The sequence below is a fragment of the Artemia franciscana genome, chromosome 8, assembly GCF_032884065.1.
Source record: "Artemia franciscana chromosome 8, ASM3288406v1, whole genome shotgun sequence".
Lineage (NCBI taxonomy): Eukaryota > Metazoa > Arthropoda > Branchiopoda > Anostraca > Artemiidae > Artemia > Artemia franciscana.
In genome coordinates, this window is record NC_088870.1 from 14466395 (window position 1) to 14491731 (window position 25337).

At 36.6% G+C, this 25337-nt stretch overlaps 1 protein-coding gene across 1 annotated transcript in view; it reads right to left on the minus strand.

Annotated features, from left to right (window-relative positions):
- LOC136030020 (mitochondrial carrier homolog 2-like) overlaps window positions 1–25337 on the minus strand; it is a 59240-nt gene that overhangs the window by 13052 nt on the left and 20851 nt on the right. Inside the window, exons 4-5 of the mRNA XM_065708634.1 lie at window positions 16766–16904; window positions 6129–6219 (exon numbers count right to left, since the gene is read on the minus strand). Coding sequence (XP_065564706.1) covers window positions 6129–6219; window positions 16766–16904 — 230 coding nt within the window. The remainder of the gene's footprint in view (window positions 1–6128; window positions 6220–16765; window positions 16905–25337) is intronic.

Genomic DNA, 25337 nt, shown 5'->3' on the forward strand with positions numbered 1-25337 from the left:
TACTTGCACCAAAATTGTGCATCAGACAGTGCGAATATTTTCCATTCTTTCAATGGTAATTGGTATTTACCATGATAATTCGGAAAAATTAAAAAAAAAAAATGATGTATTTTTAACTTACGAATGGGAGATCAGATCTTAATGAAATTTATATTTAGAAGGATATCGTGTCTCAGAGCTCTTATTTTAAATCCTGACCGGATCCGGTGACATTAGAAGGAGCTGGAGGGGAAACTTCAAAATCTTGGAAAACGCTTAAGAGCGGGGGGATCGGGATGAAACTTGATGGGAAAAATAAAAAAAAAGTACTAGATACGTGATTGACATAACAGGAACGGATCCACTATCTTTGGGGGAGTGGGGGGTAGGGCTAATCCTGAAAAAATTAGAAAAAAAGAGGTATCTTTAACTTACAGCGGAATGACTGGGTCTTAATGATATTTGATATTTAGAAGGATCTCGTAACTCAGATCTCTTATTTTAGATTCCAACCAGATCCAGAGTCATTGGGGAGAGTTGAGTGAGACCGGAAATATTGGAAAACGCTTGGAGTGGAGAGATACGGATAAAACTTGGTGGGATGAATAGAAACAAGTCCTAGATACATGATTGACATAACTGGACCGGATCCGCTTTCTTTGGGGAGTGGGACCTGATTCGGTAATTCGGAAAAATTAGAAAAAAATAAGGTATTTTTAACTTAGGAATGGTTGATTAGATCCTAATGAAATCTGATATTTAGAAGGACGTCGTGTCTCAGAGCTTTTATTTTAAATCCTGATCGGATCTGGTGACACTGGGGGGAGTTGGAGGAGGAAACCGGAAATCTTTGAAAACGTTTAGAGTGGAGACATCGTGATGATGCTTGGTGGGAAGAATAAGCACATGTCCTATATACGTGATTGACGTAGCCAGACCAGATGGCCTCTCTTTGGAGGAGTGGGGGGGTGTAATTTAAAAAATTGAAAATATGATGTATTTGTAACTTATAAACAGGTCATCGGATCTTAATGAAAGTTGATATTTAGAAGGATCTTGTGCTTCAGAGCTCTAATTTAAATCCTGACCAGATCCCGTGACATTGGGGAGAGTTGGAGAGGGAAACCGGAAATCTGGGAAAACTTAAAAAATGAGGTGTCTTTAGCTGACGAATAGGAGATTGAATGTTAATGAAACTTGATATATAGAAAAATCTTATGTCTCAAATGCTCCATTTTCAATTCAAATCGGATCTGGGGACATGTGGGATTGGAGGGGGAGGGGAAAAGAAATCTTGGAAACCAGAAATCTTGGAAAACGCTTGGAAAGGAGAAATCAGGTTGAAACTTAATGGATACGTAATAGATACGTGATTGACATAATTGGAACCGATTCTTTCTTTTTAGGGGAGTTGGGGGTTGTCAACTTAGCAAAAAAAAAATAGAAAAATTGAGGTGTTTTAACTTAAGAATGGGTGACCAGATCTTAATTAAATTTGATATTAAGAAGGAATTCATGTCTCAGAGCTCTTAGTTCAAACCCCGATCAGATCTGTTGACATTAGGGGGGGGGGAGAAATCTGGGAAAACGAGAAAGCTTGCTGGATAGAATAAGCAAATGTCCTTGATACGTTATTGACGTAATCGTACTGGATTTGCTCTCTTTGGGAGAGTTGGGGGAGGGGTTCAGTGATTTGGCAAGTTTGGTGCTTCTGGACGTGCTAGGACGATGAAAATTGGTAGGCGTGTCAGGGAGCTGCACAAATTGACTTGATAAAGTCGTTATTCCTGATTCGACCCTCCGGGGGACTAAAGGGAGAGGAAAAGTTAGAAAAAAATGAGGTATTTATAACTTACGAATGGGTGATCGGATCTTAATGAATTTGATATTTAGAAGGACATTGTGACTCAGAGCTCTTATTTTAAATCCTGATCGGCATTAAGCCTCTGATTTTTCTTTTAAATCAATCTATTGATTCTTAGAATTTTGTTAGAGCTCATACCATATGAGCTCTTAGCTCTTATTCCAAATCCCGACCAGATCTGCTGACATTGGAGGGGGAAACGGGAAATCTGTGGAAACGCTTATAAATGTTTTAGATGCGTGATTGACGTAACTGGACTAGATTCACTCTCTTTGCGGGAGTTAGGGGGTGGGGTTCTGTGGTTTGGCGAGTTTGGTTCTTCTGGACGTGCTAGGATGATGGAAATTGGTAGGCACGTCAGGGAGCTGACCAAATTGACTTGATAAAGTCGTTTTTCCTGATTGGACCATCTGTGGGGTTGAAGGGAGAGGAAAAATTAGAAAAATTGAGGTATTTTTAACTTACGAGTGGGTGATTGGATCTTAATGAATTTTGATATTTAGAAGGACCTCGTGACTCAGAGCTGAAATCCTGACCGGCATCAAGCCTCGGATATTCCTTTTAAAGCAATCTATTGATTCTTAGAATTTCGCCAGAGCTCATACCATATCATGTCAATCACGTATCTGCCACATTTGCTTACCCTACCCACCAAGCTTCATCCCGATTCCTCCACTCTAAGGGTTTTCCAAGATTTCCGATTTCCCTCCTACAATTCCCCCCAATGTCAAGAGATCTGGTTCAGTATTTGAAATAAGAGCTCTGGGACATGAGTTCCTTCTAAATATCAAATTTCATTATGATCCAGCAACCTGTTCTTAAGTTAAAAATACCTCAATTTTTTAATTCTTTTTTAAATTAACACACACACACACCCAGCTCCTCCAAAGAGAACGGATCCGTTCCGATTATTTCAATCACGTATCTAGGACATCTGCGTATTTTTCCCACCAATTTTCATCCCGATCCCTCCGCACTAAGCGTTTTCGAAGATTTTATGTCCCTCCTAAACTTCCCCAAATGTGACCAGACCCTGTCGGGATTTAAAATAAGAACTCTGAGACACGAGGTCCTTCTAAATATCAAGTTTAATTAAGATCCGATCACCTATTTGTAAGCTAATAATACCTCATTTTTTTCGATTTGTTTTCCCTCCACCCCCCCCCCCCATCGATCATCCAATTGGGGAAACGGCTATTACCAAATCAATTTGTGCAGTTCCCTGACTCGCCTACCGATTTTCATCGTCCTAGCACGTCCAGAAGCACTGAACTCGCCAAAGCACTGGAAATCCCCCCAACTCCCCCAAAGAGAGCAAATCCAGTACGGTTACGTCAATGACGTATCAAGGACATTTGCTTATTCTATCCACCATGCTTTTTCGTTTTCCAAGATTTCTCCCTCCAACCCCCCCCCCCCCAATGTCAACAGATCTGATCGGGATTTGAAATAAGAGCTCTGAGACAGGAATTCCTTCTTAATATCAAATTTCATTATGATCCGGCAACCTGTTCTTAAGTTAAAAATACCTCAATTTTTTAATTCTTTTTTAAATTAACACACACACACCCAGCTCCTCCACAGAGAACGGATCCGTTCCGATTATTTCAATCACGTATCTAGGACATCTGCGTATTTTTCCCACCAATTTTCATCCCGATCCCTCCGCACTAAGCGTTTTCCAAGATTTTATGTCCCCCCTAAACTTCCCCAAATCTGACCACCCGTTTGTATGTTGCAAATACCTCATTTTTCCCCATTACCCCCCCTCAACCACAACAAAGGAAGTGGATCCGGTCCAGTTATTTCCGTCACATGTCTTGGACTTGTGCATATTCTTCCCACCAAGTTTCATCCTGATCTCTCCACTTTAAGCGTTTTCAATGACCCCCCCCCACCCAATTACTTTGGTTCCGGTCGGGATTTAAAATGTTAAATCTTAATCATCGGGATTTAGGGAATTAACTCTTCCCCTGCATCTCCCCCAAAGAGAACACATCCGTTCCAGTTATGTCAATCACGTATAAAGGACTTGTGCTTATATTTCCACCAAGTTTCATCCCGATCCCTCCACTCTAAGCGTTTTCAAAGATTTACGGTCCCCCCAACCAACTCCCCCCCAATGTCACCGGATTCTGTCGAGATTTAAAAAAGAACACTGAGATATGATTTCCTTCCAAACATCAAATTTCATTAAGATCTGATCATTCCTTTGTAAGTTAAAAATACCTTATTTTTTTCTGATTTTTCAGAATTAACGCTCCCCCTCCCAGCTCCTCCAAAGAAAGCAGATCTGTTCCGGTTGTGTCAATCACGTATCTAGGACCTGTGATTATTTTCCCACCAAGTTTCATCCTGATACCTTCACTCTAAACGTTTTCCAAGATTTTAGGTTCCCCCCGCAGCTCCCCACAATGTCACCAGATCCAGTCAGGATTTAAAATAAGAGCTCGGATACACAATATTCTAACAAAAATCAAATTTTATTAAGATCTGATCACTCCTTCGTCAGTTAAATATACCCCAGTTTTTTCTAATTTTTCAGAATCCCCCCAAACTCCCTCCAAGTGAGCGGATCCGTTCCTGTTATGTCAATCAAGTATCTAGGACTTTTGATTATTGTATCCACCAGGTTTCATTCCAATCCCCCCCCACTGTAAATGTTTTCCAAGATTTTAATTTCCCTCCCCAACTCCCCGCACTGTTACCAGATCCGGTCCGGATGTAAAATAAGAGCTCTAAGACACAATAGCCTTCCAAAAATCAAATTTCATTAAGATCTGATCATGCGTTCGCAAGTTAAAAATACCTCATTTTTCTATTTTTTTTGATTTAGTCATCCCCCCCCTAGATGGTCGAATCGGGGAAACGACAATTTTTAATTTAATCTGGTCTGGTTCCCAATACATCTGCCGAATTTCATCGTCCTAGCTTACCTGGAAGTGTCTAAAGTAGCAAAACCAAGACAGACAGACCGACAAAATTTGCGATCGCTATAGATAGATAGATAGATAAGTGTATTTCAAAAACCCGTGGGCCATATACACACAACATATAAATAAATAACAAACAAGCAAGGAAATTAACAACAGTACGAACACGCACAAAAAACAGAATTCAACGCAAAAAGTATCAAATCTAACTACAAAAGAAATTAATCATATAAAACTTTTTCTTCTTATTAAAGATTTTTCTATATATACTCCCACTCGAAATATTTTCCCTATATGTCACTTAGTAGATACCAAGTGCCTTAAAAATTATATGCACCAAATTTCATAAATTTACTTGGTAGATGGATGGATCTGAGCCTCAGCTATGGAACGATAGGAAAATTTATGTTTCTTGTTGATGTATTAAAACTGACGGAGAGCAGATAACTAATAGACCAAAACTCCAATCAGTTGGAACATAAACCACGGTGAGAAATTTTGGAAGACAGTGTACAAAATACAACCTCACCAAATATTTCGGCTGTGAGACTAATAGCTGTCTTCTATGAAATAAAATGTAAATACGGAGACGAAGAAACCGCCGAACTCGCTCAAGAAACTTATCGGTAAAATAACACTGAATAAACCAGGAGAGTAGAAGGAGAGTCTGGTCTACCTAACGCTGAAAAGAAACAATAGGAAAATCTAAAATTTAGACTGATTCTTAGCTTCACTGCCTCGCAGAGATTCAGCCATGGTAAATCTATATTCAATATATGGTAAATCTACATTTTGTATAACTACTTGGATTGCAGTTTTGCTTTAAACTTGGTTTATAAACTGGAATCTATTGGACAGCTGCAGACAAATAGTGATCAGGATCTTTACAACTAATTCGTTTTTCGTGAATCAATATGAAACCATTCGAAAAAAAGGTCTTACTTGATCTACCATTCTTAATTGTCTTAATAGTTTTAATGCAATGAGCGGAATTCTTTAAATGACCTTCTTTACAAGGTTGACACCGTTGTATCAGCCATTTATGCTTCCGAATAAACTTTGCATAACAACTATTAAAAAATTTTACATTTTAAGATCACAAAAAAACAGTGACTTCAAAATTACAATAAAAATAATAACAAACACAACAGTAACTGCAAAAATAGTTTAGTATAAAGTTTAAAAAGTCAAACTTTTAATACTTTACCTGAACAAAAGAAATTTGCTTTCTAACTTCCACTACATAAGTAAAACTACAGTTTTAAGCGACGTTGCGACTTCGAGCAAAGAACAAGACTTAGAACTTGAAAAAAGGTCACAAATTTCTATGGAAAAGATGAAATTTCACTTACTTATAAAGTGTTTCCCTTCCTACAAACTGCCCACACATTCTCGTAGCTACTACCATGAATGGTTGACAAGCAATAATTGATGCCAATCTTCCTAAGAAATTAAATCCAATTTATTCTCTAAATAATTGAAGTAAATTAGTGATGGGGCAATAATCAATATCAGAAATTAAAATGGTGAGAAACGAGGAATGGAACTGGAATCAAATAAATTTTCTAAATTTTTAATACGATTACAATGTGTAGTAATTCAGCTTTTCGGAAAAAGGAATGATGCATCATTTATTTTATTCAATTAAAGCTAGTACAGGAACCCTCAAAGACTAGATAATCTTATTTTTCGTCAGCAGTCTGAATTCAGCGTTACTCCTGATTTAACTGGTTTATTACAAAGTAGGTCAAATGAATAATAAGGAAAGGATCGCTATTGCTTGACAGCTCTCATTTGTATCTTGTTTTTTATTAATCAAGAATGTCAGGACAGTTCAGTAACATCTTCAATATTTAGTGTTCAGCTTATTGTCCTTCTCTAATGGATAAGTAATTTTCTAATAAAAGATCAGAAGCCGAACTGGCCAGTCAAGACAAACAAAGAGAGAAAAATCTCAAATGAAGAAGAACACAACGGGTCTACGGCCAATAGAAGGAAAGGAAAAGACGAACTAAACGACAGATATTTCCCCTGTATATAACTAGGCTTCTCCAGCGCTTCTCCATCATTTATTAGAAGAAACTAATTAAAAGAGTAAAGATAAAAACGAAAATTATCAATAAAATCTATAATTGCAATATAAAATCTAAAACTAAAAACAAAAATATAAAAAGAATAAATAATATATATATATATATATATATATATATATATATATATATATATATATATATATATAAAATTAATAATACAGTGACACACCCCAGAGTATTTATATGACCAATTACGAGTAACTCTCGTGACCATACAAAAGCAGAATTACTCGTTACAAGCAAAGCAACACGTAATTGTTCGAATAAATACTATTAATTGTATACATAGATATTGGTTTGTTTTTAGCTTTGTTTTGTTTTTAGTTTTCTATTTTATTTATTTACTTTAATTTTAGATTTTATAGATTAACTAGTTTATTTTTTTTATCTAACCTAAAAATGACGTACTTGTATATTAATACCGGTAAATAATACCACACCAAGAGTAAAAATGCACTGACATCACCCATGAATAATTTTTCCTCATTTCATTTAGAAAGTTGTCGTACAAACTTGGAAGGGGGCTCATTCGATTGAAAATTGAAATTTAGAATTCTTTTCAAGGACATGAGGTGATTGGAAAGCAACTTTTCTCCCTCCCGTGTGCTGCCCTTTCCCTAATCTCCCATGAAATCGGATCTACATATCAAGATAACAATTTTGTCAGAACAGTCAAAAGTTTTAATGAATTTGCCTCCAGGGACGAAATGATGTATGCGGCCGCGAAAGCCAGGTGTCCAAATAATGCAAGTTCCTCATTGTTCACGGAAAGATTTCATCGAACAGTTCGTGGTAACGAACTATATGTAAGGAGCGACCCGGCTCAATAGTAATCGAAACTCTAAAAAATGAAATTTCGATACCAGTACATATATTAAAAGAATCAGCTTATTATGCTGATTTTAAATATATAAATTTCATTGAGTTTAGTCTTACAAATTAGTCTCACAAAGTAGAGGTTACGAACCTGAAAAAATCTGCCTAATTTTCGAAAAAGGGGGAAAACTATCCTAACAGTCATATAATCATAAAGAAAATCACACCATCAGATGCATCGTATCAGATAACCCAACTGTAAAGGTTTCAAGCCCTATATGCAAAAATGTGGAATTTTGTATTTTTCGCCAGATGAAAGACCGCGGATGCAGGTTTTTTTTTTTCAGGGGTGATCGCACCAACCCAGTGGTATGTCTTGCTTTTTCTTTTCCACCTCAATTTTACGCGTGGAGCTGTTAGGAGTAATTGTCCACGGCAAATTTTCTCCAGGATTGAATTGTCTAGAAGATATTTCCGTAAGGCGGTGGAATACTTCTAGGAGGTGGGACCAGATTTCCTAGCATTATCTAAAAAACCATCGGAAATTAAATATAAAAAACAAGCTTTAGCAGCTGAAAGTAAGGAGCAACATTAAACAAAATATTACGGATATGAACAGTTTTGACCCCTCAAGAGCACCTCGCTCTTTACGCTTAAGTTTTGTCCCATTTCTTTAAGAATCACTCCTGAAGTTGTTAAATTGGAACAATAAGAAACTTTTTTTACTAAAACAACTTTAGCGAAAAGATTGAGGTGTTGAGGAGAGGGCAACCCCTTCATAGACGTTATTTCGATTCGTTATTTGTTCGTTATTAGTTTCAATGCATCTCCTTACTTTCAGTTGAAAAAACTTGATTTTTTTCATTTAATTGCAGAAAAAAGTCGGGCATGTTTAGCATTGGCCGTCTCCTTGAATTTTTCGTGGCCAGGAAAGCCTAAAATTTTAAGGGGAAAGGGTGTTAGGACACCCAAAAATAGGCAGGAACTTTATATCTATGATCAGCCAAGAAGACCTGAACGTAGAAATAAAAATTAAAAAGAATAAAGAAATAAAAATTGCCAGAAGCACCATCAAAAATAAGGCTCGAGAAAAGGCAAATAATTTTTTCTTAATTGGTTGGGTCAAGGGGACCCTAAATCCAGGAACAAAAATCTAGGCTGGGTCAACGGCCAATAAAATGGGATCCAAGAAAGGGGAAGACATTTTTTTCACTATCTTCAAAATTGTATCAGTGGATCGAGGGGGCCACAATACAAAAAACAAAAAAACTAAAAAAAAAAACATAGGTTTGTCGGACATAATTTTTTTTTTTTCAATTTACTTGAAACTTCACTCAAGAACATCTGAAAAAATTCAATATATTCATTAAATGATGGATTCAAATATATCTATAATCAAAGGTGTCTAGAGGATGGGGGTAAGGATGGCAATAGCAATATAGAAAATCTTAAACCAAAAATATTTTCCACCTGTATGACTAAAAATAACCCTCCCATCCACGCTCAATTTCTTAATTAGAATACTGTTAAGAACTTAATGGACAAAGCAAGGTTTGTTTGGGCTGTTTGACAGATTCAAATTTTGCCAAGAATCTAAATGGTAATTAAATATTTGGTCTCTTAAGCATGAAAGCTGAAAAAAAAAAATTACACATATTCTTACAAATAAAACACAATAAAAGTATGCACGATAATAACGAACAGAAACTAATTCAAAAGTGTCCCCTTACCCACAAAAAAAAAACCGAAAGAAAAGTAAAGAGCAATGCTAAAACGTATAACTATCGAAAAGACAGTGATATATTAAATTAAACTTAAAGCCAACAAAAAGCAGTTCTTGGCAAAAAATTGCAGTAAGGAGCGACCGGTCTCAATAGTAACCGAAACAAAAAATCGCAATTTTGATACCAATATTTATATCGAAAGAATCGCATTTTTATGCTGATTCTAAATATATAAGTTTCATCAAGCTTAGTTTTACCCATCGAAAGTTACGAGAAAATATACCTTATTTTAGAATATAGGGGAAAACATCCCCTAAAAGTCATACAATCTTAACAAGATCACACCATCAGATTCAGCGTATCAGAAAACCCTACTGCTGTAGTTTCAAGCTCCTATTTACATAAATGCGGAACTTAGCATTTTTTCCCAGAAGACAGATCACGGATGCGTGTTTCTTTTTCTCAGGGGTGATCGTATCGACCCAATGGTCCTAGAATATCGCGAAAGGGCACATTCTAACGAAAAATAACGAGTGCCCATTTTAAGGAACCAAAAAATTGGAGGGCACCTAGGCCCCCTCCTACGCTCATTTTCCCCAAAAGTCACAGGATCAAAATTTTGAAAACTGTTCAGCATGGTCGAAAAACCTTGTAATTATGTCTTTCGGGACGACTTACTCCCCACAGTCCCCGAGAGAGGGGCAAACTGTGACCATTGTCTACATATAGTAATGGTTATTGGGAAGTGTGCAAACGTTTTCAGGGGGACTTTTGAGGATGAGAGGGAGGAGGTTACGTGGGAGGATCATTCAATAGAGAAATTCAACATGAGGGAAGAAAATTTTCATGAAGAGGCCGAAGGATTTTCTAGCATTATTAAAAAAAAAAAAAATGAGAAAAAAATTTCAGTGGGAAGTAAGGAGCAGCATTAGAATCTAAAACGAACAAAAATTATTACGTATATCAGGAGAATTGCCTCCTCCACAATACCTCACTCTTTACGCTAAAGTGTTATTAGTAATTTTAACTATTTATTCTACGGCCTTTGTGATTCAGGGGTCATTCTAAAAGACTTGGGACAAAATTCCAGGCTTAATTTGAAAAGCGGGATATTGACGTGGTGGCGAACTCCTTCATATATGCAATAAAAATATACAAATATAGAAGTTCGTTATGTAAGTTAATTGGTAAGTTAAGTATATTTATTACTAATAAAACCGTCCGTAAAAAAATAATATGTTCCAGTTGCCCTTTTAAGTAGCCAAAATAGGAGTGCAGCTAGGACTCCTCTCCTATCCCCTTTTTTTTATCAAAATCTTCCGATCAAAACTATGAGAAAGCCATTTAGCCAAAAAATTAATATGCAAATTTCATTTTAACTATTCATGTGCGGTGAGGCCAAATCAAATCATGCATTAATTACAAAACGTTCAGAAATTAAATAAAAAAAGAAGTTTTTTTATTAACTGCAAGTAAAGAGCGATATTAAAACTTAAACGAACAGAAATTGTTCCGTGTATGAAAGGGATCGTGTCCTCCTCAACGCCTCATTCTTTACGCTAAAGTTTTTTATTGTTTAAAAAATTAGTTGTGAGAAAGAGTCAAACTTTAGCTGTGAGAGCGAGACGTTGAGGAGGGGGCGACTCCTTTCATATATTGAATAATTTCTATTCGTTTATATTTTTAATGTCACTCCTTACTTGAACTTAAAAAAATTCTTTTTTTTTTTTTACTTAATAACGAATAAGTTAGATTTTAGCAAAAAAAAAGGATAATCCCATCGAACTTAAAAGTTTAGACTATGAATCAATAAATGAAAAATAAAATGATAAAATAATAAAGTGACCGACCATGTCAGTCTTGAAACACATTACAACAAATAAGAGTAAGCACAGATAGGCAGATACAGAGGCATTAACAAGCTCAAGCAACGTATTGCCTTTTGTCATATCTTCGTTCGACCAAGGAAATATACGATTAGGGGTCGCATTCCGCATTATCAACCATGCAATAAGCAATACAATTTCTCATTATGGGGCGAAAGGAGAAATGAAACGTTTCAGAGAAGAGCTGTTTACATCCAGACTTGAGATAGCTGAATGTTATATTGAAGGCACAACTACTACTAATACTACTAACAACTCATCGCCGCAAAAATTCAACTGAGGCTAACCCATCAGAGCAAGGTCCTTCTCCATCCTAATTTATTTAAAGCCTCCCTCTTTACACCCTCCCATGAAGTTCCCATTTGCCTTTAGGACATCCTCCCGCTCCAACTGCGGACAAACGGCTTTCCGTTTAGCCCTATATGGGTGGCCGAAAAGGACAATATTCAGGAATCTGCCATCCTTCGTCCACAGAACGTACCCTAGCCATCTCAACCTTCCCTCATTACAGCCCTAGAAAGCGGGATTGAACCTCATATTTTATACAGCCTACTGTTTGAAATACGGTCAGTCAGTCGGGTACCTCGAACAGTCCGTAGGCAATTTCTCTGGTAAACATCTAGCAAATCTCCATCCGTTTTTTTTTTCGGAACGGCCCTGCTTCAGAACCAAATTAGACCACTGTCATCATTGTACTTTCCAATATTCTAATCATCGTTTGCAGACTTATCTTCCTGTTCTTTCAAAAAAAAATAAAAAAAAAAATTACAAATGCTGCAAAAAGTCATAAGTTTCTAGTTCACGTATAACTTTTCATCCATTAGCTTTGTTCCGCAGTAACTTCATTATCTTATTCACTTTGTCACTTTTTTCAAATGAATAGAGACAGGCTCCAACTGTAGCAAGGATGAGAGCTTTTAACATAATAGCAAAGACCTTTCAGCTACCATAATGTCAACTAATAGAGATGAAACTCCAAACGATTAAAAAACTCCAAACTCCATTGTTTAAATTAAAATTCCATTTCTGATAGTATTTACTAAGTCAACAAACCATAATAGACAAGTTGATTTATTTATATAACCATTTTCTAAATGAAGCTCGGGAAGATTATTTGCTTTCCAGAGTTGAGCGGCTTTTACTGATTAGTCAAACAAATGGTAAAAACAACCCTCAAGATGGGAAAAATGAAAAATTGTATATGTTTGTTTTTTATTTTAGCCTCTTTAACATACAATTTATCATAGATAACCCCCAAGACACGAAAATTGAAAAAAATTGTATATGTTTGTTTTGTATTTTAGCCTCTTTAACATACAATCCTGATGATTTATACTTGATTTCGGTGACCTTTCTATTTCTTTAAAATTAAAAAGAATTGTTGTTAACAAATGGTCTGTGAAGGTTATCTGCTGATAACGGTCGATGTGCATTTGATCGAAAACCCCAGAATTTTTGTCATTGTTTTTCACTGTCTAATAAAAGGGTTTATCTCTATTTGAACTGTTATTTGTATTAGGCAAAAACAATTTGCAGGGATATCAGCAATATTCCTAGCAACAAACCTCCTCCCCCCCTGCATTTTCCCCTACTCACCCCTTGCGATCTAAAAGTGATCTGATCGAAATATCGGAATAGTCATTTTTCTTCAACATAGTCGACAAGCTCGAAGCCTTTTGGAAAACAGAAAACTTACCTGAGTAAATCAAAAGACGGTATGTGCACCTGATTTTTGAAATTATTCATATATAAAACAGAATTCATGCTTGGGTGAGTCCTATATCATTATTGCACCGTTCTTCCGATTGCCAAGAAACTTCGAGAAGTATTTAAGCTCTCTCTTCCGTGTACAGTAAACTGAACATTTAATTTTGATGTCCCCTTCCCCAATTCATAGTTATAAATCCACTTGATTCTCCAGCACCCCTTGAGTTTTCAACTTGACCCTTTAAACAACTCCCAAAATATTGTGAACTAGTTTAGACGGCTCTCCTTGCTGCGATATTAAAAGGAAACAAAATACCTCCCCGCCCCCGGAACATTTTTCTGCTGAAGTTCCATTCTTTAGGAAAACAACTTCCCTAGAAAAATTGCCCCTAAGGAGGATTCTCTATTGAGAATTCTCAGACATGAACAATCCAACCTTCCTTCCCTACGGAAAATTCTTCCCTCGTATTAGGAACGCTGGGCATTTTAATTATTTTCCTTTATTAGGGAGTTGAGTGGATAAATCGAAGCGTTCAATAAAGAGAAAAAAACATGATAGTGTGCTAAATAGAAAAAAAATAGTAGCTCCCCTTAATAAATCACCAAAAGCAAACGCAAATCGAAAGTCTGATAAAAGACACTAGTTTAGCCCTTTCCTTTAGCAGGTTTGGTAATTCCAATCATGTTGTGATATTCAATATGAATGTTGTTTGAGTTACCGCAACCAAGCATGTCCATGCTAAACCAACTTCAAGATGATATACGTCTACAGAAGATATAACATTTTAGAAAAGTCCAGCTGAAATCAATCTACTAAGATATATGTCATGTTTTGAGTCAGATACAATGTATTTACTGGTGACAAGCTTATGACTTTTGTGAATAGGAAGTAAGCATTTTCATACAATAGACACATCTCATTGATTGACAGTTCGGTCAAAATGAAAATGCTCATTGTGAAATAGTCAGTATCATATTTTAAGCATAGCTGGCCATTAGGTCAAATTAAAATGCTCATTGTGAAATAGTCAGTATCATATTTTAAGTATAGCTGGCCATTAGGTCAAAATGAAAATGCTCATTGTGAAAAAGTCAGTATTATATTTTAAGTATAGCTGGCCATTAGGTCAAAATGAAAATGCTCATTGTGAGATAGTCTGTCTTACATTTTAACTATTTGTGTAGAATTCATAATGGACTAACATTTTATAATAAATCGCATTTTAATGCTGATTTTAAATATATACATTTCGCCAAATTTAGTCTTACTCATCAAAAGTTACGAGCCTGAGGAAATTTGCCTTATTTTAGAAAATAGGAGAAAGCAACCCCTAAAAGTCATAAAATCTTAACGGAAATCACAAGATCAGATTCAGAGTATCATTGAACCCTATAGTAGAAGTTTCAACTCAAATCTACAAAAATGTGGAATTTTGTGTTTTGTGCCAGAAGGCAGATCACGGATGCCTGTTTATTTGTTTTTTGTTTTCCCCAGGGGTGATCGTATCGACCTAGTGGTCCTAGAATCCTGTGAGAGGGCTCATTCCAACGGAAATGAAAAGTTCGAATGCCCTTTTTAAGTGACCGAAAAAATGGAGGGCCCCTAGGCCCCCTCTCCCGCTAATTATTTTTCAAAAGTCACCGGATCAAAATTCTGAGATAGCCATTTTATTCAGCCTAATCAAAAACCTTATAACTATGTCTTTGGGGACGACTTACTCCCCCAGAGTCCCCGTGGGAGGGGCTACAAGTTACAAGCTTTGACAAGTACTTACATATAGTAATTACATATAGTAATTATTATTTAGAAGTGTACAGACGTTTTCAGGGGAATTTTTTGGTTGGGGGAGGGGTTGAGAAGAGGCGGATATGTTGGGGGAACTTTCCTTGGAGGAATTTGTCATAGAGAAAGAAAATTTCCATGAAGAGAGCACAGGATTTTCTGATTTATTAAAAAAAAAAACAATGAAAAAAATGAATATGAAAAGGTTTTTTCAACTGAAAGTAAGGAGCAGCATTAAAACTTAAAACGAACAGAAATTATTACGCATATGATGGGCTCACCTCCTCCTAATACCTCGCTCTTTACGCTAAAGTATTTTTAGTAATTTCAACTACGGCTTTTGTGATACAGGGGTCATTCTTAAGAAATGGGGACAAAATTTAAGCTTTAGTCTTAAGAGCGAGGTACTGACGAGGAGTTGAACCCCCTCATATACGTAATAAAAACATGAGAATACAGAAGTTCGTTAGGTAAGCTAATTTGTAAGTTACGAATATCTTTTGCTAATAAAAACATTCGTAAAAAAATAAAAGTTCTAGTTGCCTTTTTAAGTAGCCAAAAAATCGGAGGGCAACTAGGCCTCCTCCTCCGCTGCTTTTTTTCTCAAAATAATTCGATCAAAACTATGAGAAAGCCATTTAGCCAAAAAATATAAATAGATTCGGTGCTCTCAGACTCGGTGCAAAAGAGTTGAGTCATGACAAGGTTTAGAAACGAGCTGTCTTGATTTTGTACAAAAGCCGGACTTAACCCTCCCCTCCCAGAACCTAACTTTTTCAGAAATTGATCCTGATAATAAATATGAGGATTTAGCGCTTTGAAGAAAGCTGAAAAATGGGTAGAAGTTAAATCTGTAAGAACGAAGGCCTCACGATAAAGTGTAGAATAAATAACCCTCACGAGTGCAAACTAATTGGCAGAAACGTAGGCATGTTGCACCTTGTTTAAACAGGAATAACAAAGGGAAAGCGAATCTCAGTGCAAGAACGAGGCAAATCGTGAGTGGTTACGAAAGCAAGTCAAGTCCTGAATGAGTGTAAAAGCAATTTAAATTTTAATGAGGCAGTGTACTAACGAACAAAGTCGTGATTCAGTGTAGAAACTATTTATTTTCTGATTCAGTGTCCAAGCGAGCCCTGATTCTGATTCAGTGTTACATGAATTATTTTAAGAAATAAAAAAAATAATAAAAACCAAAAAGATGGAATGAATGTGCAGAAATGAGGTAAGTCCTGACACATAAACCCCTTACGAATCGTAGGAAACGAGCTAAATCATGCTTCGGTTTAAAAACAATTTAAGTCCAAGCTTTAGAACTTTGATTACACGGATTAAATAAATACCATGAGCAAAGTCCTGTCTTAATATTAAAAAAGATAAAGCCTAGCTATGGGCTGACTCAGTCAAAACTCGGCAAAATGATGACTGTAGAATAAACGAAGTTCTGACTCGGTACAGAAATTAGCGAAGTCATTGTTCAGAGCAAAAGCGAGCAAGGTCCTGACTCAGTGCAAAAACAAGCCAAGTCCTCACTAGGTGCAAAAACGAGCTAAATCCTGATTCAGTAAGAAAAAAACGAGCAGAGTCCTAAATCTGATTAAAAGAACAATCCATGTCCTGAATCGGAGCAGAAACCAGCTAGGTCTTAGTTCCGCCCAAAAATGAGCTAATTTCTTACGTGTTGAAAAAAGGCTTATTCATTACTTGATATACAAAGACCATTATCATGGTATATAAAGACCATTATCAACTAATAAATCCTTTGTTTTTACACCAGGCACTTTGCATTTTGTGCGCTATGAAAATCATTGTTGTACTCCAATTATTATTCAAGTGAATATTTTCATTACACATTCCTTGAAAGTCACAGGGTCCTGGGTAAAGGCTTGTTACATCCTTCCCTTTAAAAAAAAATTATAGGCTAACCTTTAGATACTTTTGGAATTACAAGTAATCGTTTCTAAAATAAAATTATTTTACCAGCTAGATATTTGGCTAGTTTTTGCAGGAAATTCTTCAAGCTCTCATCAGAAACATCTTCTTCAGCGAATTGAAATTCCGACATGAAGGGACCAGGAATGCCAGGAAGAGGTAATCCTGCACTATCAGGAGTGTCACCCTAGAATTTAAGCCAGTAAAAAAGAATTGAAGAAAATAATAAAGAGGAAATTATCGAATTTACGATTCAAATTAATGTACTCCGTCCCAATTAATGTATTATTTGTACATTAATCAATTTGTGTACAATTATTCAATATACTTGTAAGTAAACAAATATAAATTTGTTTGCTTTAATTTTCCTAGGATGTACAGCACAAACTGAAAATTACGAGATCCAAAGTCCCAAGCAACATTAGAGTAAAGACAAAATCATTTGCGAGGGTTGGAGGCGGGACCTACCGATCCGTGCGGGACAATTGCACGGAGGTGGCAAGAAGTCCACCAGGTGGGGTTTTGTTAGCCGAAAGTCGGGGAATCTAGCTGATTGGCATCAGCGGTTCCAAGAAGAACAAAAAAAAATATTGGTTTACCCAAAAAAGGGCCCCCCCCCAAAAAAAAGACAAGCACCTTTTTTGTCTGAATAGCTTGCGTTGCTTCCTTGGCCACTAGAATCCCAAAATCTCAAAAGTAAACAGACTTATGTATAAGTCAGTTTTAGGTCCAAGGTGACCGCAATTTAAAGATAACGGATGATGACAATTGTTCATCCATAAGATGGCAAAAAGAATTCTTCAAAGGGGTTGAAACTTATACCCATATTTTCAGGGTCAAGGGAACTCAAACCAAAAAAAAAAAAAAAAATGGTTTACCCAATCAAGATGCAAGAAAAGGGGCAAAGAATCTTTTTTTAAAAGAATTGAAGCTTATATCTGTAATTCCCTGTGTCAAGGGGCTTCGACCATCAAAAAACATTCCGTAAAAATTGGGAGAAATGCTGAAAATAGAGTTCAAGTTAGGATAAACTGGTATATCGATCAATCCAGATCGAAAGATTCGTAACACACAAATATGGGTCCCAAAATTATGTTTCTCTGACCAGCTTGAATATTGTCAAAACGGCGCAACAGCAAGATCTAAGGAACGAATGACAGAGTCAAGTTTAAACTTTCAAAGCATGTTCTGGGGGATGTTGTACTAACTAAAGGACACTCTTTGCACCCTACTACAACAACTATGACTACCAGTACTACAACTTCTACTATGACTAGTACTATTACAGCTACTAATACTATGACTAATGTGACTGCTACGGCTACTATTAATACAATACTACCACTACGACTACTGCCACGACTACAGCAACTACAACACCAGGAAATTTTGAGCTACATCCAGACACACTAAGCGTATAAAGGTGGTAAAAAAAAAAAAAAACACACCCCGCAATATCTCAGGAACGACTAAGGGTATCAAGTTTCAATTTTAACATCATGTTAAGGGAGATTCTAAAAAAAAATCTAAAGACCTTGCACAACTAAATCAAAGATGCCTCATCCTCCCCATCATATCTCCGAGAGGGCTGAGGGCAAAAGTTGAAACTCCCCAGTTATGATGAGGGGAAAATTGAACTAACCACAAGAAACATGTGTATCTGGTTTGTCAAAAGAGCGTATTTGCAAAATCTTAGAAATGGGTAGAGTTAAAAACTTTCTGAATGGTATTAAATGGAAACTTTCAGGGCACGTTGAAAGAAACCGGTGGACATGTATTAATTAAGGTTGTCGAAATGACATGAACTAGTTAACAGTACTATGTTGAGACTTTCAGGGAGCATTGAGGAGGATGTAAAACTAAACTAAAGAGGCTATGCGGATCAAGATTGTCAAAATCCCGTCTGTGCATTATCTCAGGAACATCTAAGGATGTTAAGCTGAAGCTTTTATAGAAAGTTGAAGGTTTTTCTTTTTTTACTATGCAGGAGTTTTTAGCGTATATGCAAATATTTCGAAAACGGCAAAGGGTATAAAGTTGAAACTTTAAGGAGATGCAGATAGGATTTTGAACTATATTAAAAGACTATGTGCATCCAGGTTGTCAAATAAACGTATCAGCTAATTCCCCAAGAACAGCTAACGGTACTAATCCAAAACTTTCAAGGAATGCTGCGAGGATGTTGAACTAAATCAAAAGATGTTATATGGATCCAAATAGTCAAAAACACACATCTGCAAAATTTTCGGAGCAGAAAAAGCTATTTAGTTGAAACTTTCAGGGCATATTGAACTAAATCAAAAGACACTATGTGTATCCCTACCGCCAAAATGGCAAACCTGTAATGCTTCAAGTTGAAGGTGGATATGGAGATGAATCAAATGCTCTGTGAGCTTCCAAGTTGTCAATAACACGTATATACAACATCTTAGGAACAGCTAAGGATAGATACTAAGTTGAAACTTTTGGAGAATGTTATGGGAGATGATGAACTAAATCAATATATACTAAATTCACAACAGTTGTCAAAATAACATTCGTGCATCCAGGCTATCAAAACGGTTTATCTGCAATGTCTTTGGACTTCTGATGGTATTGAGTTGAAAATTTCAAGGAATGGTAAGAAGGGTGCTGAAATATATAGTAGTCAGGAAGGTGCACTACGTGTAACAAGGTCGTAAGGAAGACGCATTTGCATTATGAAGAATGGCTCAGAAAGGACTAAGGCCCAGCTCCCACGGGGAAACTGTTTTAAGACTAGAATTGCTAATCGATTACGTACGCAACTGTTTTGTGTCTACAGCCTTAAATTAGGGTGGGGGCCCACTCACGGGACAGGCCAGACGCAATGGTTTCCAATAAGTCTAAAACCGGTTCCGTATGAGCGTCCAGCCGTGGTCAAAGTTGCATTTCAGAGTTGTCCCAGGCATTTTCGGCAGCTACCGCGTTGATATTTTCCAATTATTATAGTTCTCACCTCTCAGACCAGGAATTAAACGTGAAATTCGTAAAAACAGAGAAGCATGAAGAGCTGTATAACTATAAACTTCCTGTAAATGTACCATTCTGTAAACACGATAAATTCTCTATGTGTTTGAGACAGTTCTTTTGTTGCTAAAAACAGACGAGACTTTGCTTTCTTTTCCAAGCAGAGATGAACCTAATACTCATTCTGAACCCTGCGAAACCTGCGGTAATCATAGTAATAAATTAAAGTCACATATATTGATTTCCTCACCGGAACTCAATATAGTTAACAACACTGCACTGCTCAATTAGATAGGCTCAACTCATCAACAACCACTCGCGTCCATGGACAGAAACATGTTTCATTTTGGTTGTAAACTGGTCGTTAACTAGTTGCAGATGAGGCGAGTTTCCAACCGTTGTCTTGAAACTGTCGCCCCATGGGCATTGGGCATACGGATATAAAGTTGAAATTTCAGAGAATATCGAGAGGGATATTGAAATAAAACAAAAGACACAAAGGGTATCATGGTTGTCAGAATGGCTAATATACAATAATTGAGTAGCTAGGGGTTTTATGTTTAAATTTTAAGGAACAGGTTGAGGAGAAAATCGAATTAAATCACAAGAACCTATGTGCATCCAAGTAGTCAAAAGGGCACATCTACAATATCTTAGTAATCTCTAAGGGTATTAAGTTGAAACCTTTCAATTAATGGTGGAGAGGGTGTCGAACAAAATCAAAATATACTATATACATTCAAATAGTCGAAAAGGCACGTATGCAAAATATCAGGAACGGCTAAGAGTATTTGGTAGACGCTTTCAAAGGATGCTAGGGGAAGATGTTGAACTAAATCAAAAGACACTATGTGCATACATTTCGTCAAAATAATGTACCTGCAATAAAACAACAACTGCTAAAAGTATTAGACTGAAACCTTCTGTGCATGTTGAGATGAATCCCAAACACATTGGAGGGTTCGGACAGGACGGTTGGTTTCAAATTATAGGCTCAGTCCTATTTTTATAGGATTTCCCGGGCCCAAATATAGGCCAAATATAGGATTTAGAAGTCTTCAGGATCAGATCTGTGGTAGATGGCGTGGGATGCCTCGTCACAAAAATTACCAAGTTTCACCCCGATCCCTCCAATCTAAGCGTTTTCCATGATTTTATGTTCCCCCGATGTCACCAAATCAGGGCGGGAATTAAAATAAGAGCTTTGAGACACGATATCCTTCTAAATATCAAATTCCATTGAGATCCGACCACCCGTTCGTAAGTTAAAAATACCTCATTTTTTCTAATTTTTCAGAACCCCCCCCCCCACCCCAAACTACCCCAAAAAGAGCGGATCCGTTCTGGTTATGTCAATCACGTATCTAGGACTTGTGCTTATTTTTCCCACCAAGTTTCAGCCCAATCCTTCCAATCTAAGCGTTTTCCATTATTTTAGGTCACCCCAAACTCCCCCCAATGTCACCAGATCCAGTCAAAATTTAAAATAAGAGCTTTGAGGCACGACATCCTTCCAAACATCAAATTTCATTAATATCTGATCAACCGTTCGTAAGTTAAAAATACTTCATTTGTCAATTTTTCTGAATTAACAGGCCCCCCACTCCAACCCCCGGGTGATCAAATCGGGAAAACGACTATTTTTAATTTAATCTGGTCCAGTTCCTGATATGCCTGCCAAATTTCATCGTCCCAGCTTACCTGGAAGTGCCTAAAGTAGCAAAACCAGGACCGACAGACAGACAGACCGACAAAATTTGCGATTCCTACATGTCACTTGGTTAATACCAAGTGCCATAAAACACTACGCTACAATGAGATTAACCAAACAGACGGACCAAAGGATGATGAGACGATAAACGATAAAACGCTTATTCCGACAATCTTCCATGCAGGAGGGCCAACTTTGCACTTGTATCAGGGATATCAAACTTTCGAATTATCTTACCATTGCTATACCAAGGGGGGAGATAAAGTAAAAATTTACAATATCTGAAATAAAAAGTCCCAATCTGATTGACATCATTTTTCTTTAGAAGGGAATAAAAGACCAGATAAATAAAGGACAGATTGATCACAGAATGTAGCATATAGCCTACCCAGTGCACGTCTATTATACTTCCCTCAATTAGCAACTATCTTAGAATAACCATTTGAATAACTGGGCGGCATTTACATCAGCCAGCCAGCGTTCAAACAGGAAACATGTAAGTCGCAAGAACTCCAGTCTCATTAAGCAGAGACTGCTAGCCTATATACTGATCTTCGCTTATTTTGGACAGGCACAACATGACAAAAACGAAACATAAGCTACTAAGTCAACAAAACAGCATAGCCCAGGCAGAAGAAGCTTACTAAGCCCAACACAAAGCATTAGTTAAGTTCAAAAAGCTCAACAGTTGTTATTACTTATCGATCTACACCAAAAGACAGAAAATTGCAAACCATGAGCAATGTTCTTAGTGCTCTTCAGCCGAAATAAAGGAATAATAAGATTTTAGCCAAAATATAGGCATTTTATAGGAGTCCATTAAAATATAGGAATTTATAGGCGAGTCCGAACACTGACATTGCGTGCAAACAGATTGTCAAAAGACAGTATCCGCAACATCTCATGAACGGCTTTGGATATCAAGTTGAACTTTCAGGGAACAATCAGAGAGTATACTAAATTCAACCATAAGATACTACCTGCATCTAGGTTGAAAAAAGGGCATATCTACAATATCTCAGCAACTTTTTAGGGTATTAGGGTGAGACTTTCAGGGAATTGTACGAAGGGTGCTGATCAAAATCAAAACACCCTATGTGTATCAAGGTTGCAAACAAGGCTAATCGGCAGTATCTCAGGAAGTTCCATGCATGTCAAGTAGAAATTTCAGGGAATGCACAAACGTTGTAGAAAAAAGTCTAAAGAAGCTGTGCGCATCAAGGTCATAAAAAAAACGCATTTGTAATTTTTCAACAACAAAAAACAGTATAAAGTAGGAATTATCAGAGAATATTGAACTAAATAAGGAGACGTTGGGTGCATTATGACTGTCAATATGGCTATGCAATAACTCAGGAATATTTAAGGGTATTGAGTTGAAACTTTTCCAGAAAGTTGAGAGAAATGTTAAACTAAATCAAAATACACTCTGTTTGGGTTCTGAAAAGGGCATATCTGAAAAAAAAAACACTAACGACTAAATAAATTAAATTAAAAAGGGAATACCGATGGGGATACTGAACTAAATCTGTAAACTGTCTCCATCCAGGGTGTCGAAATCTGAAATATGACAGGAACGGCTAAGATATTGAGTTGAAACTTTTTGTAAATGTTGAAGGGGATGTTGAACTGAAGCAAATGATACTATCTGCATCCAGGATGTCAAAAGAGGACGTCTTCAATAGTTCATATACGGATAATGGTATAACTCAACCCCTTAAGGGACCTAGCTGAAACTGTGAGGGAATATTGGAAGCGGAGGACAAGTGGATTCTAATTTTGATTTGTTGACCCAAGGGAGCACATCAGCGACAAAGAAAGTTTGAAAAAAATTGGTTGTATTTATTCTTAGTGTGAAATGTTCTCTTTTTGATCTCATTAAAATTTCAGGCTGTGAACACAGTATTTAAAACTGTATTACCAAATATTTTGATCCCGCTCGGCACAAACAAGCGTAATATCATCAGCAATTGCAAATAAATCCACATTTTGTTCAATATATATTGAGTTAAGATACTGCAATTCATCTGGGTGACATATATTGCAACAAATAGACCTTGGAGCATCTCTTATAGCCCAAAATAAGGCATTGGCATATACAATGTAAAGCAAAGGAACAAGGATAGACCCTTGTGGAATTCCAAAATCTACTTTGGCCTTAATATCAGACCCTGGATAAAAAAAAATAAACCGGCCGAAGATAAGATTGCAACCACTCTAATGCTTCTCCCCGAACACCAAAATGCGAATGACCAAAATTTCAAGAAGAATAACTTGAAACAAACAGTCATAAGCTTTTCTCACATCCATAAGAATGTTGCTGGCGTTTTCTTCAAGTCTAAATCATTATTTACAATATTGAGAAGGCTAATATAAGCCTGTTCAGTAAAACGTTTTGGACGAAATCCTAACTGGTACACATGAAAAACTTTCTTCGCTGCAAATAAATCTGCCAAACGAGACTAGAATGGTCTTTCACAATCATTGAAAATGTAGAAAGAAGGGAAATAGGCCAGTAGTTTGAAGAATCGCTCTTGCTACTACCTTTGTGGATGACAAGTATACGCACAAAATTCAGTGCCTGACAGGAAACTCTACGTCCAAACGACCTATTAATTAGCTTTGTTAGCGGAGTCACTTTCGCTGGCAGAGTAGACTTGACTACTCGAGTGGGTACTAAATCAGGTCCTGATGAAGATTATCCATTTAAATTAGAAACTATCCGAGAAGCCTTTGTTTCAGTTACTCGTACAAGCATAAAAGATTTGTCGCAAGAAGGATCCAAATTTCTAGCAAAATCACTATTAGATCTTGATTCAGATACAGAATTAGCAGTCAAATGACCAATTGAGTTAAAATAAGATGTAAATTCCCGTTTTATTTCTTCCTCTTTATAATATCCTTTCCGTATAGCTTGGGCTTCGTTGGTAATCATCCAGGTTTTTTTTTATATCTTTCCCACACTCTGAAAATCTTCTACGATAATAATCTATTTTAACCCATGTTGCTGACTTAAATATATTTCAATACTCTTTCAAACAATGATGCCACTCAGGAGTAAGATGATTTTTGTAAGAAACTTTCCAAAGATAAGCTTTTCGCTTAGCACAATTTACCAATCCAGGAGTCATCCACCGACAATAAGGGGTCGACCTTTTGGAATCATTTTTCTTCTGGTCATGTAGACATGTCTCAACGAAAGTGTCCTTGATCACCCATAAAATTTTTCAAACACATCGTTTATAGGGATATTAAAATCATCTATAGATTCCCCTGAACTTCCAATAGTTTTGACCTTAGGTTTGAGAGTTGCTCTTCTTTTGTGAGAAAATACTGCCTTTGAACAAATGAATTAGAAGGACGGGGACTCAGCACATCAAACTTAGAGCCTACAGGAAAATGGTCTGATAAATCTAAAATAATTAAAGCACTATTTTAAGAAGAAAGAGAGGAAAACATGTTATCAATTAAAGCGGCGGACGACATGGTGATACTTGTTGGGATCAAAATTGAAGGCAATAAACCACAAGAACTATTAGCAGATAAAAAATCAATAGTCATTGATGGATTTGTATCTAATAAGTTAATATTAAAATCACCCATAAATATAATGTCGAAATTCAGACTATGAACTTTTTCCAATACACCCGTAAGGATATCAATGAAAAAACAAAAGGGTCCATCAGGGGGGCGATAAACCTTTGCAAATAGAATGGTTTTCTGATTAATCAGCAATTCATTACAAACCGACTCAAATACTCCTTCAAGACTAACAGAATGATCTTTACGAACCAAATATATATAATCATTAGCAATGTAAAATACCTCCCTTAGACATTTTCAATCGTTTAACCCGGAATATAAACCAATGAATCATTAATGTCTTTTAAAAGTGTTTCACACAATTCGGTTACTTTAGAG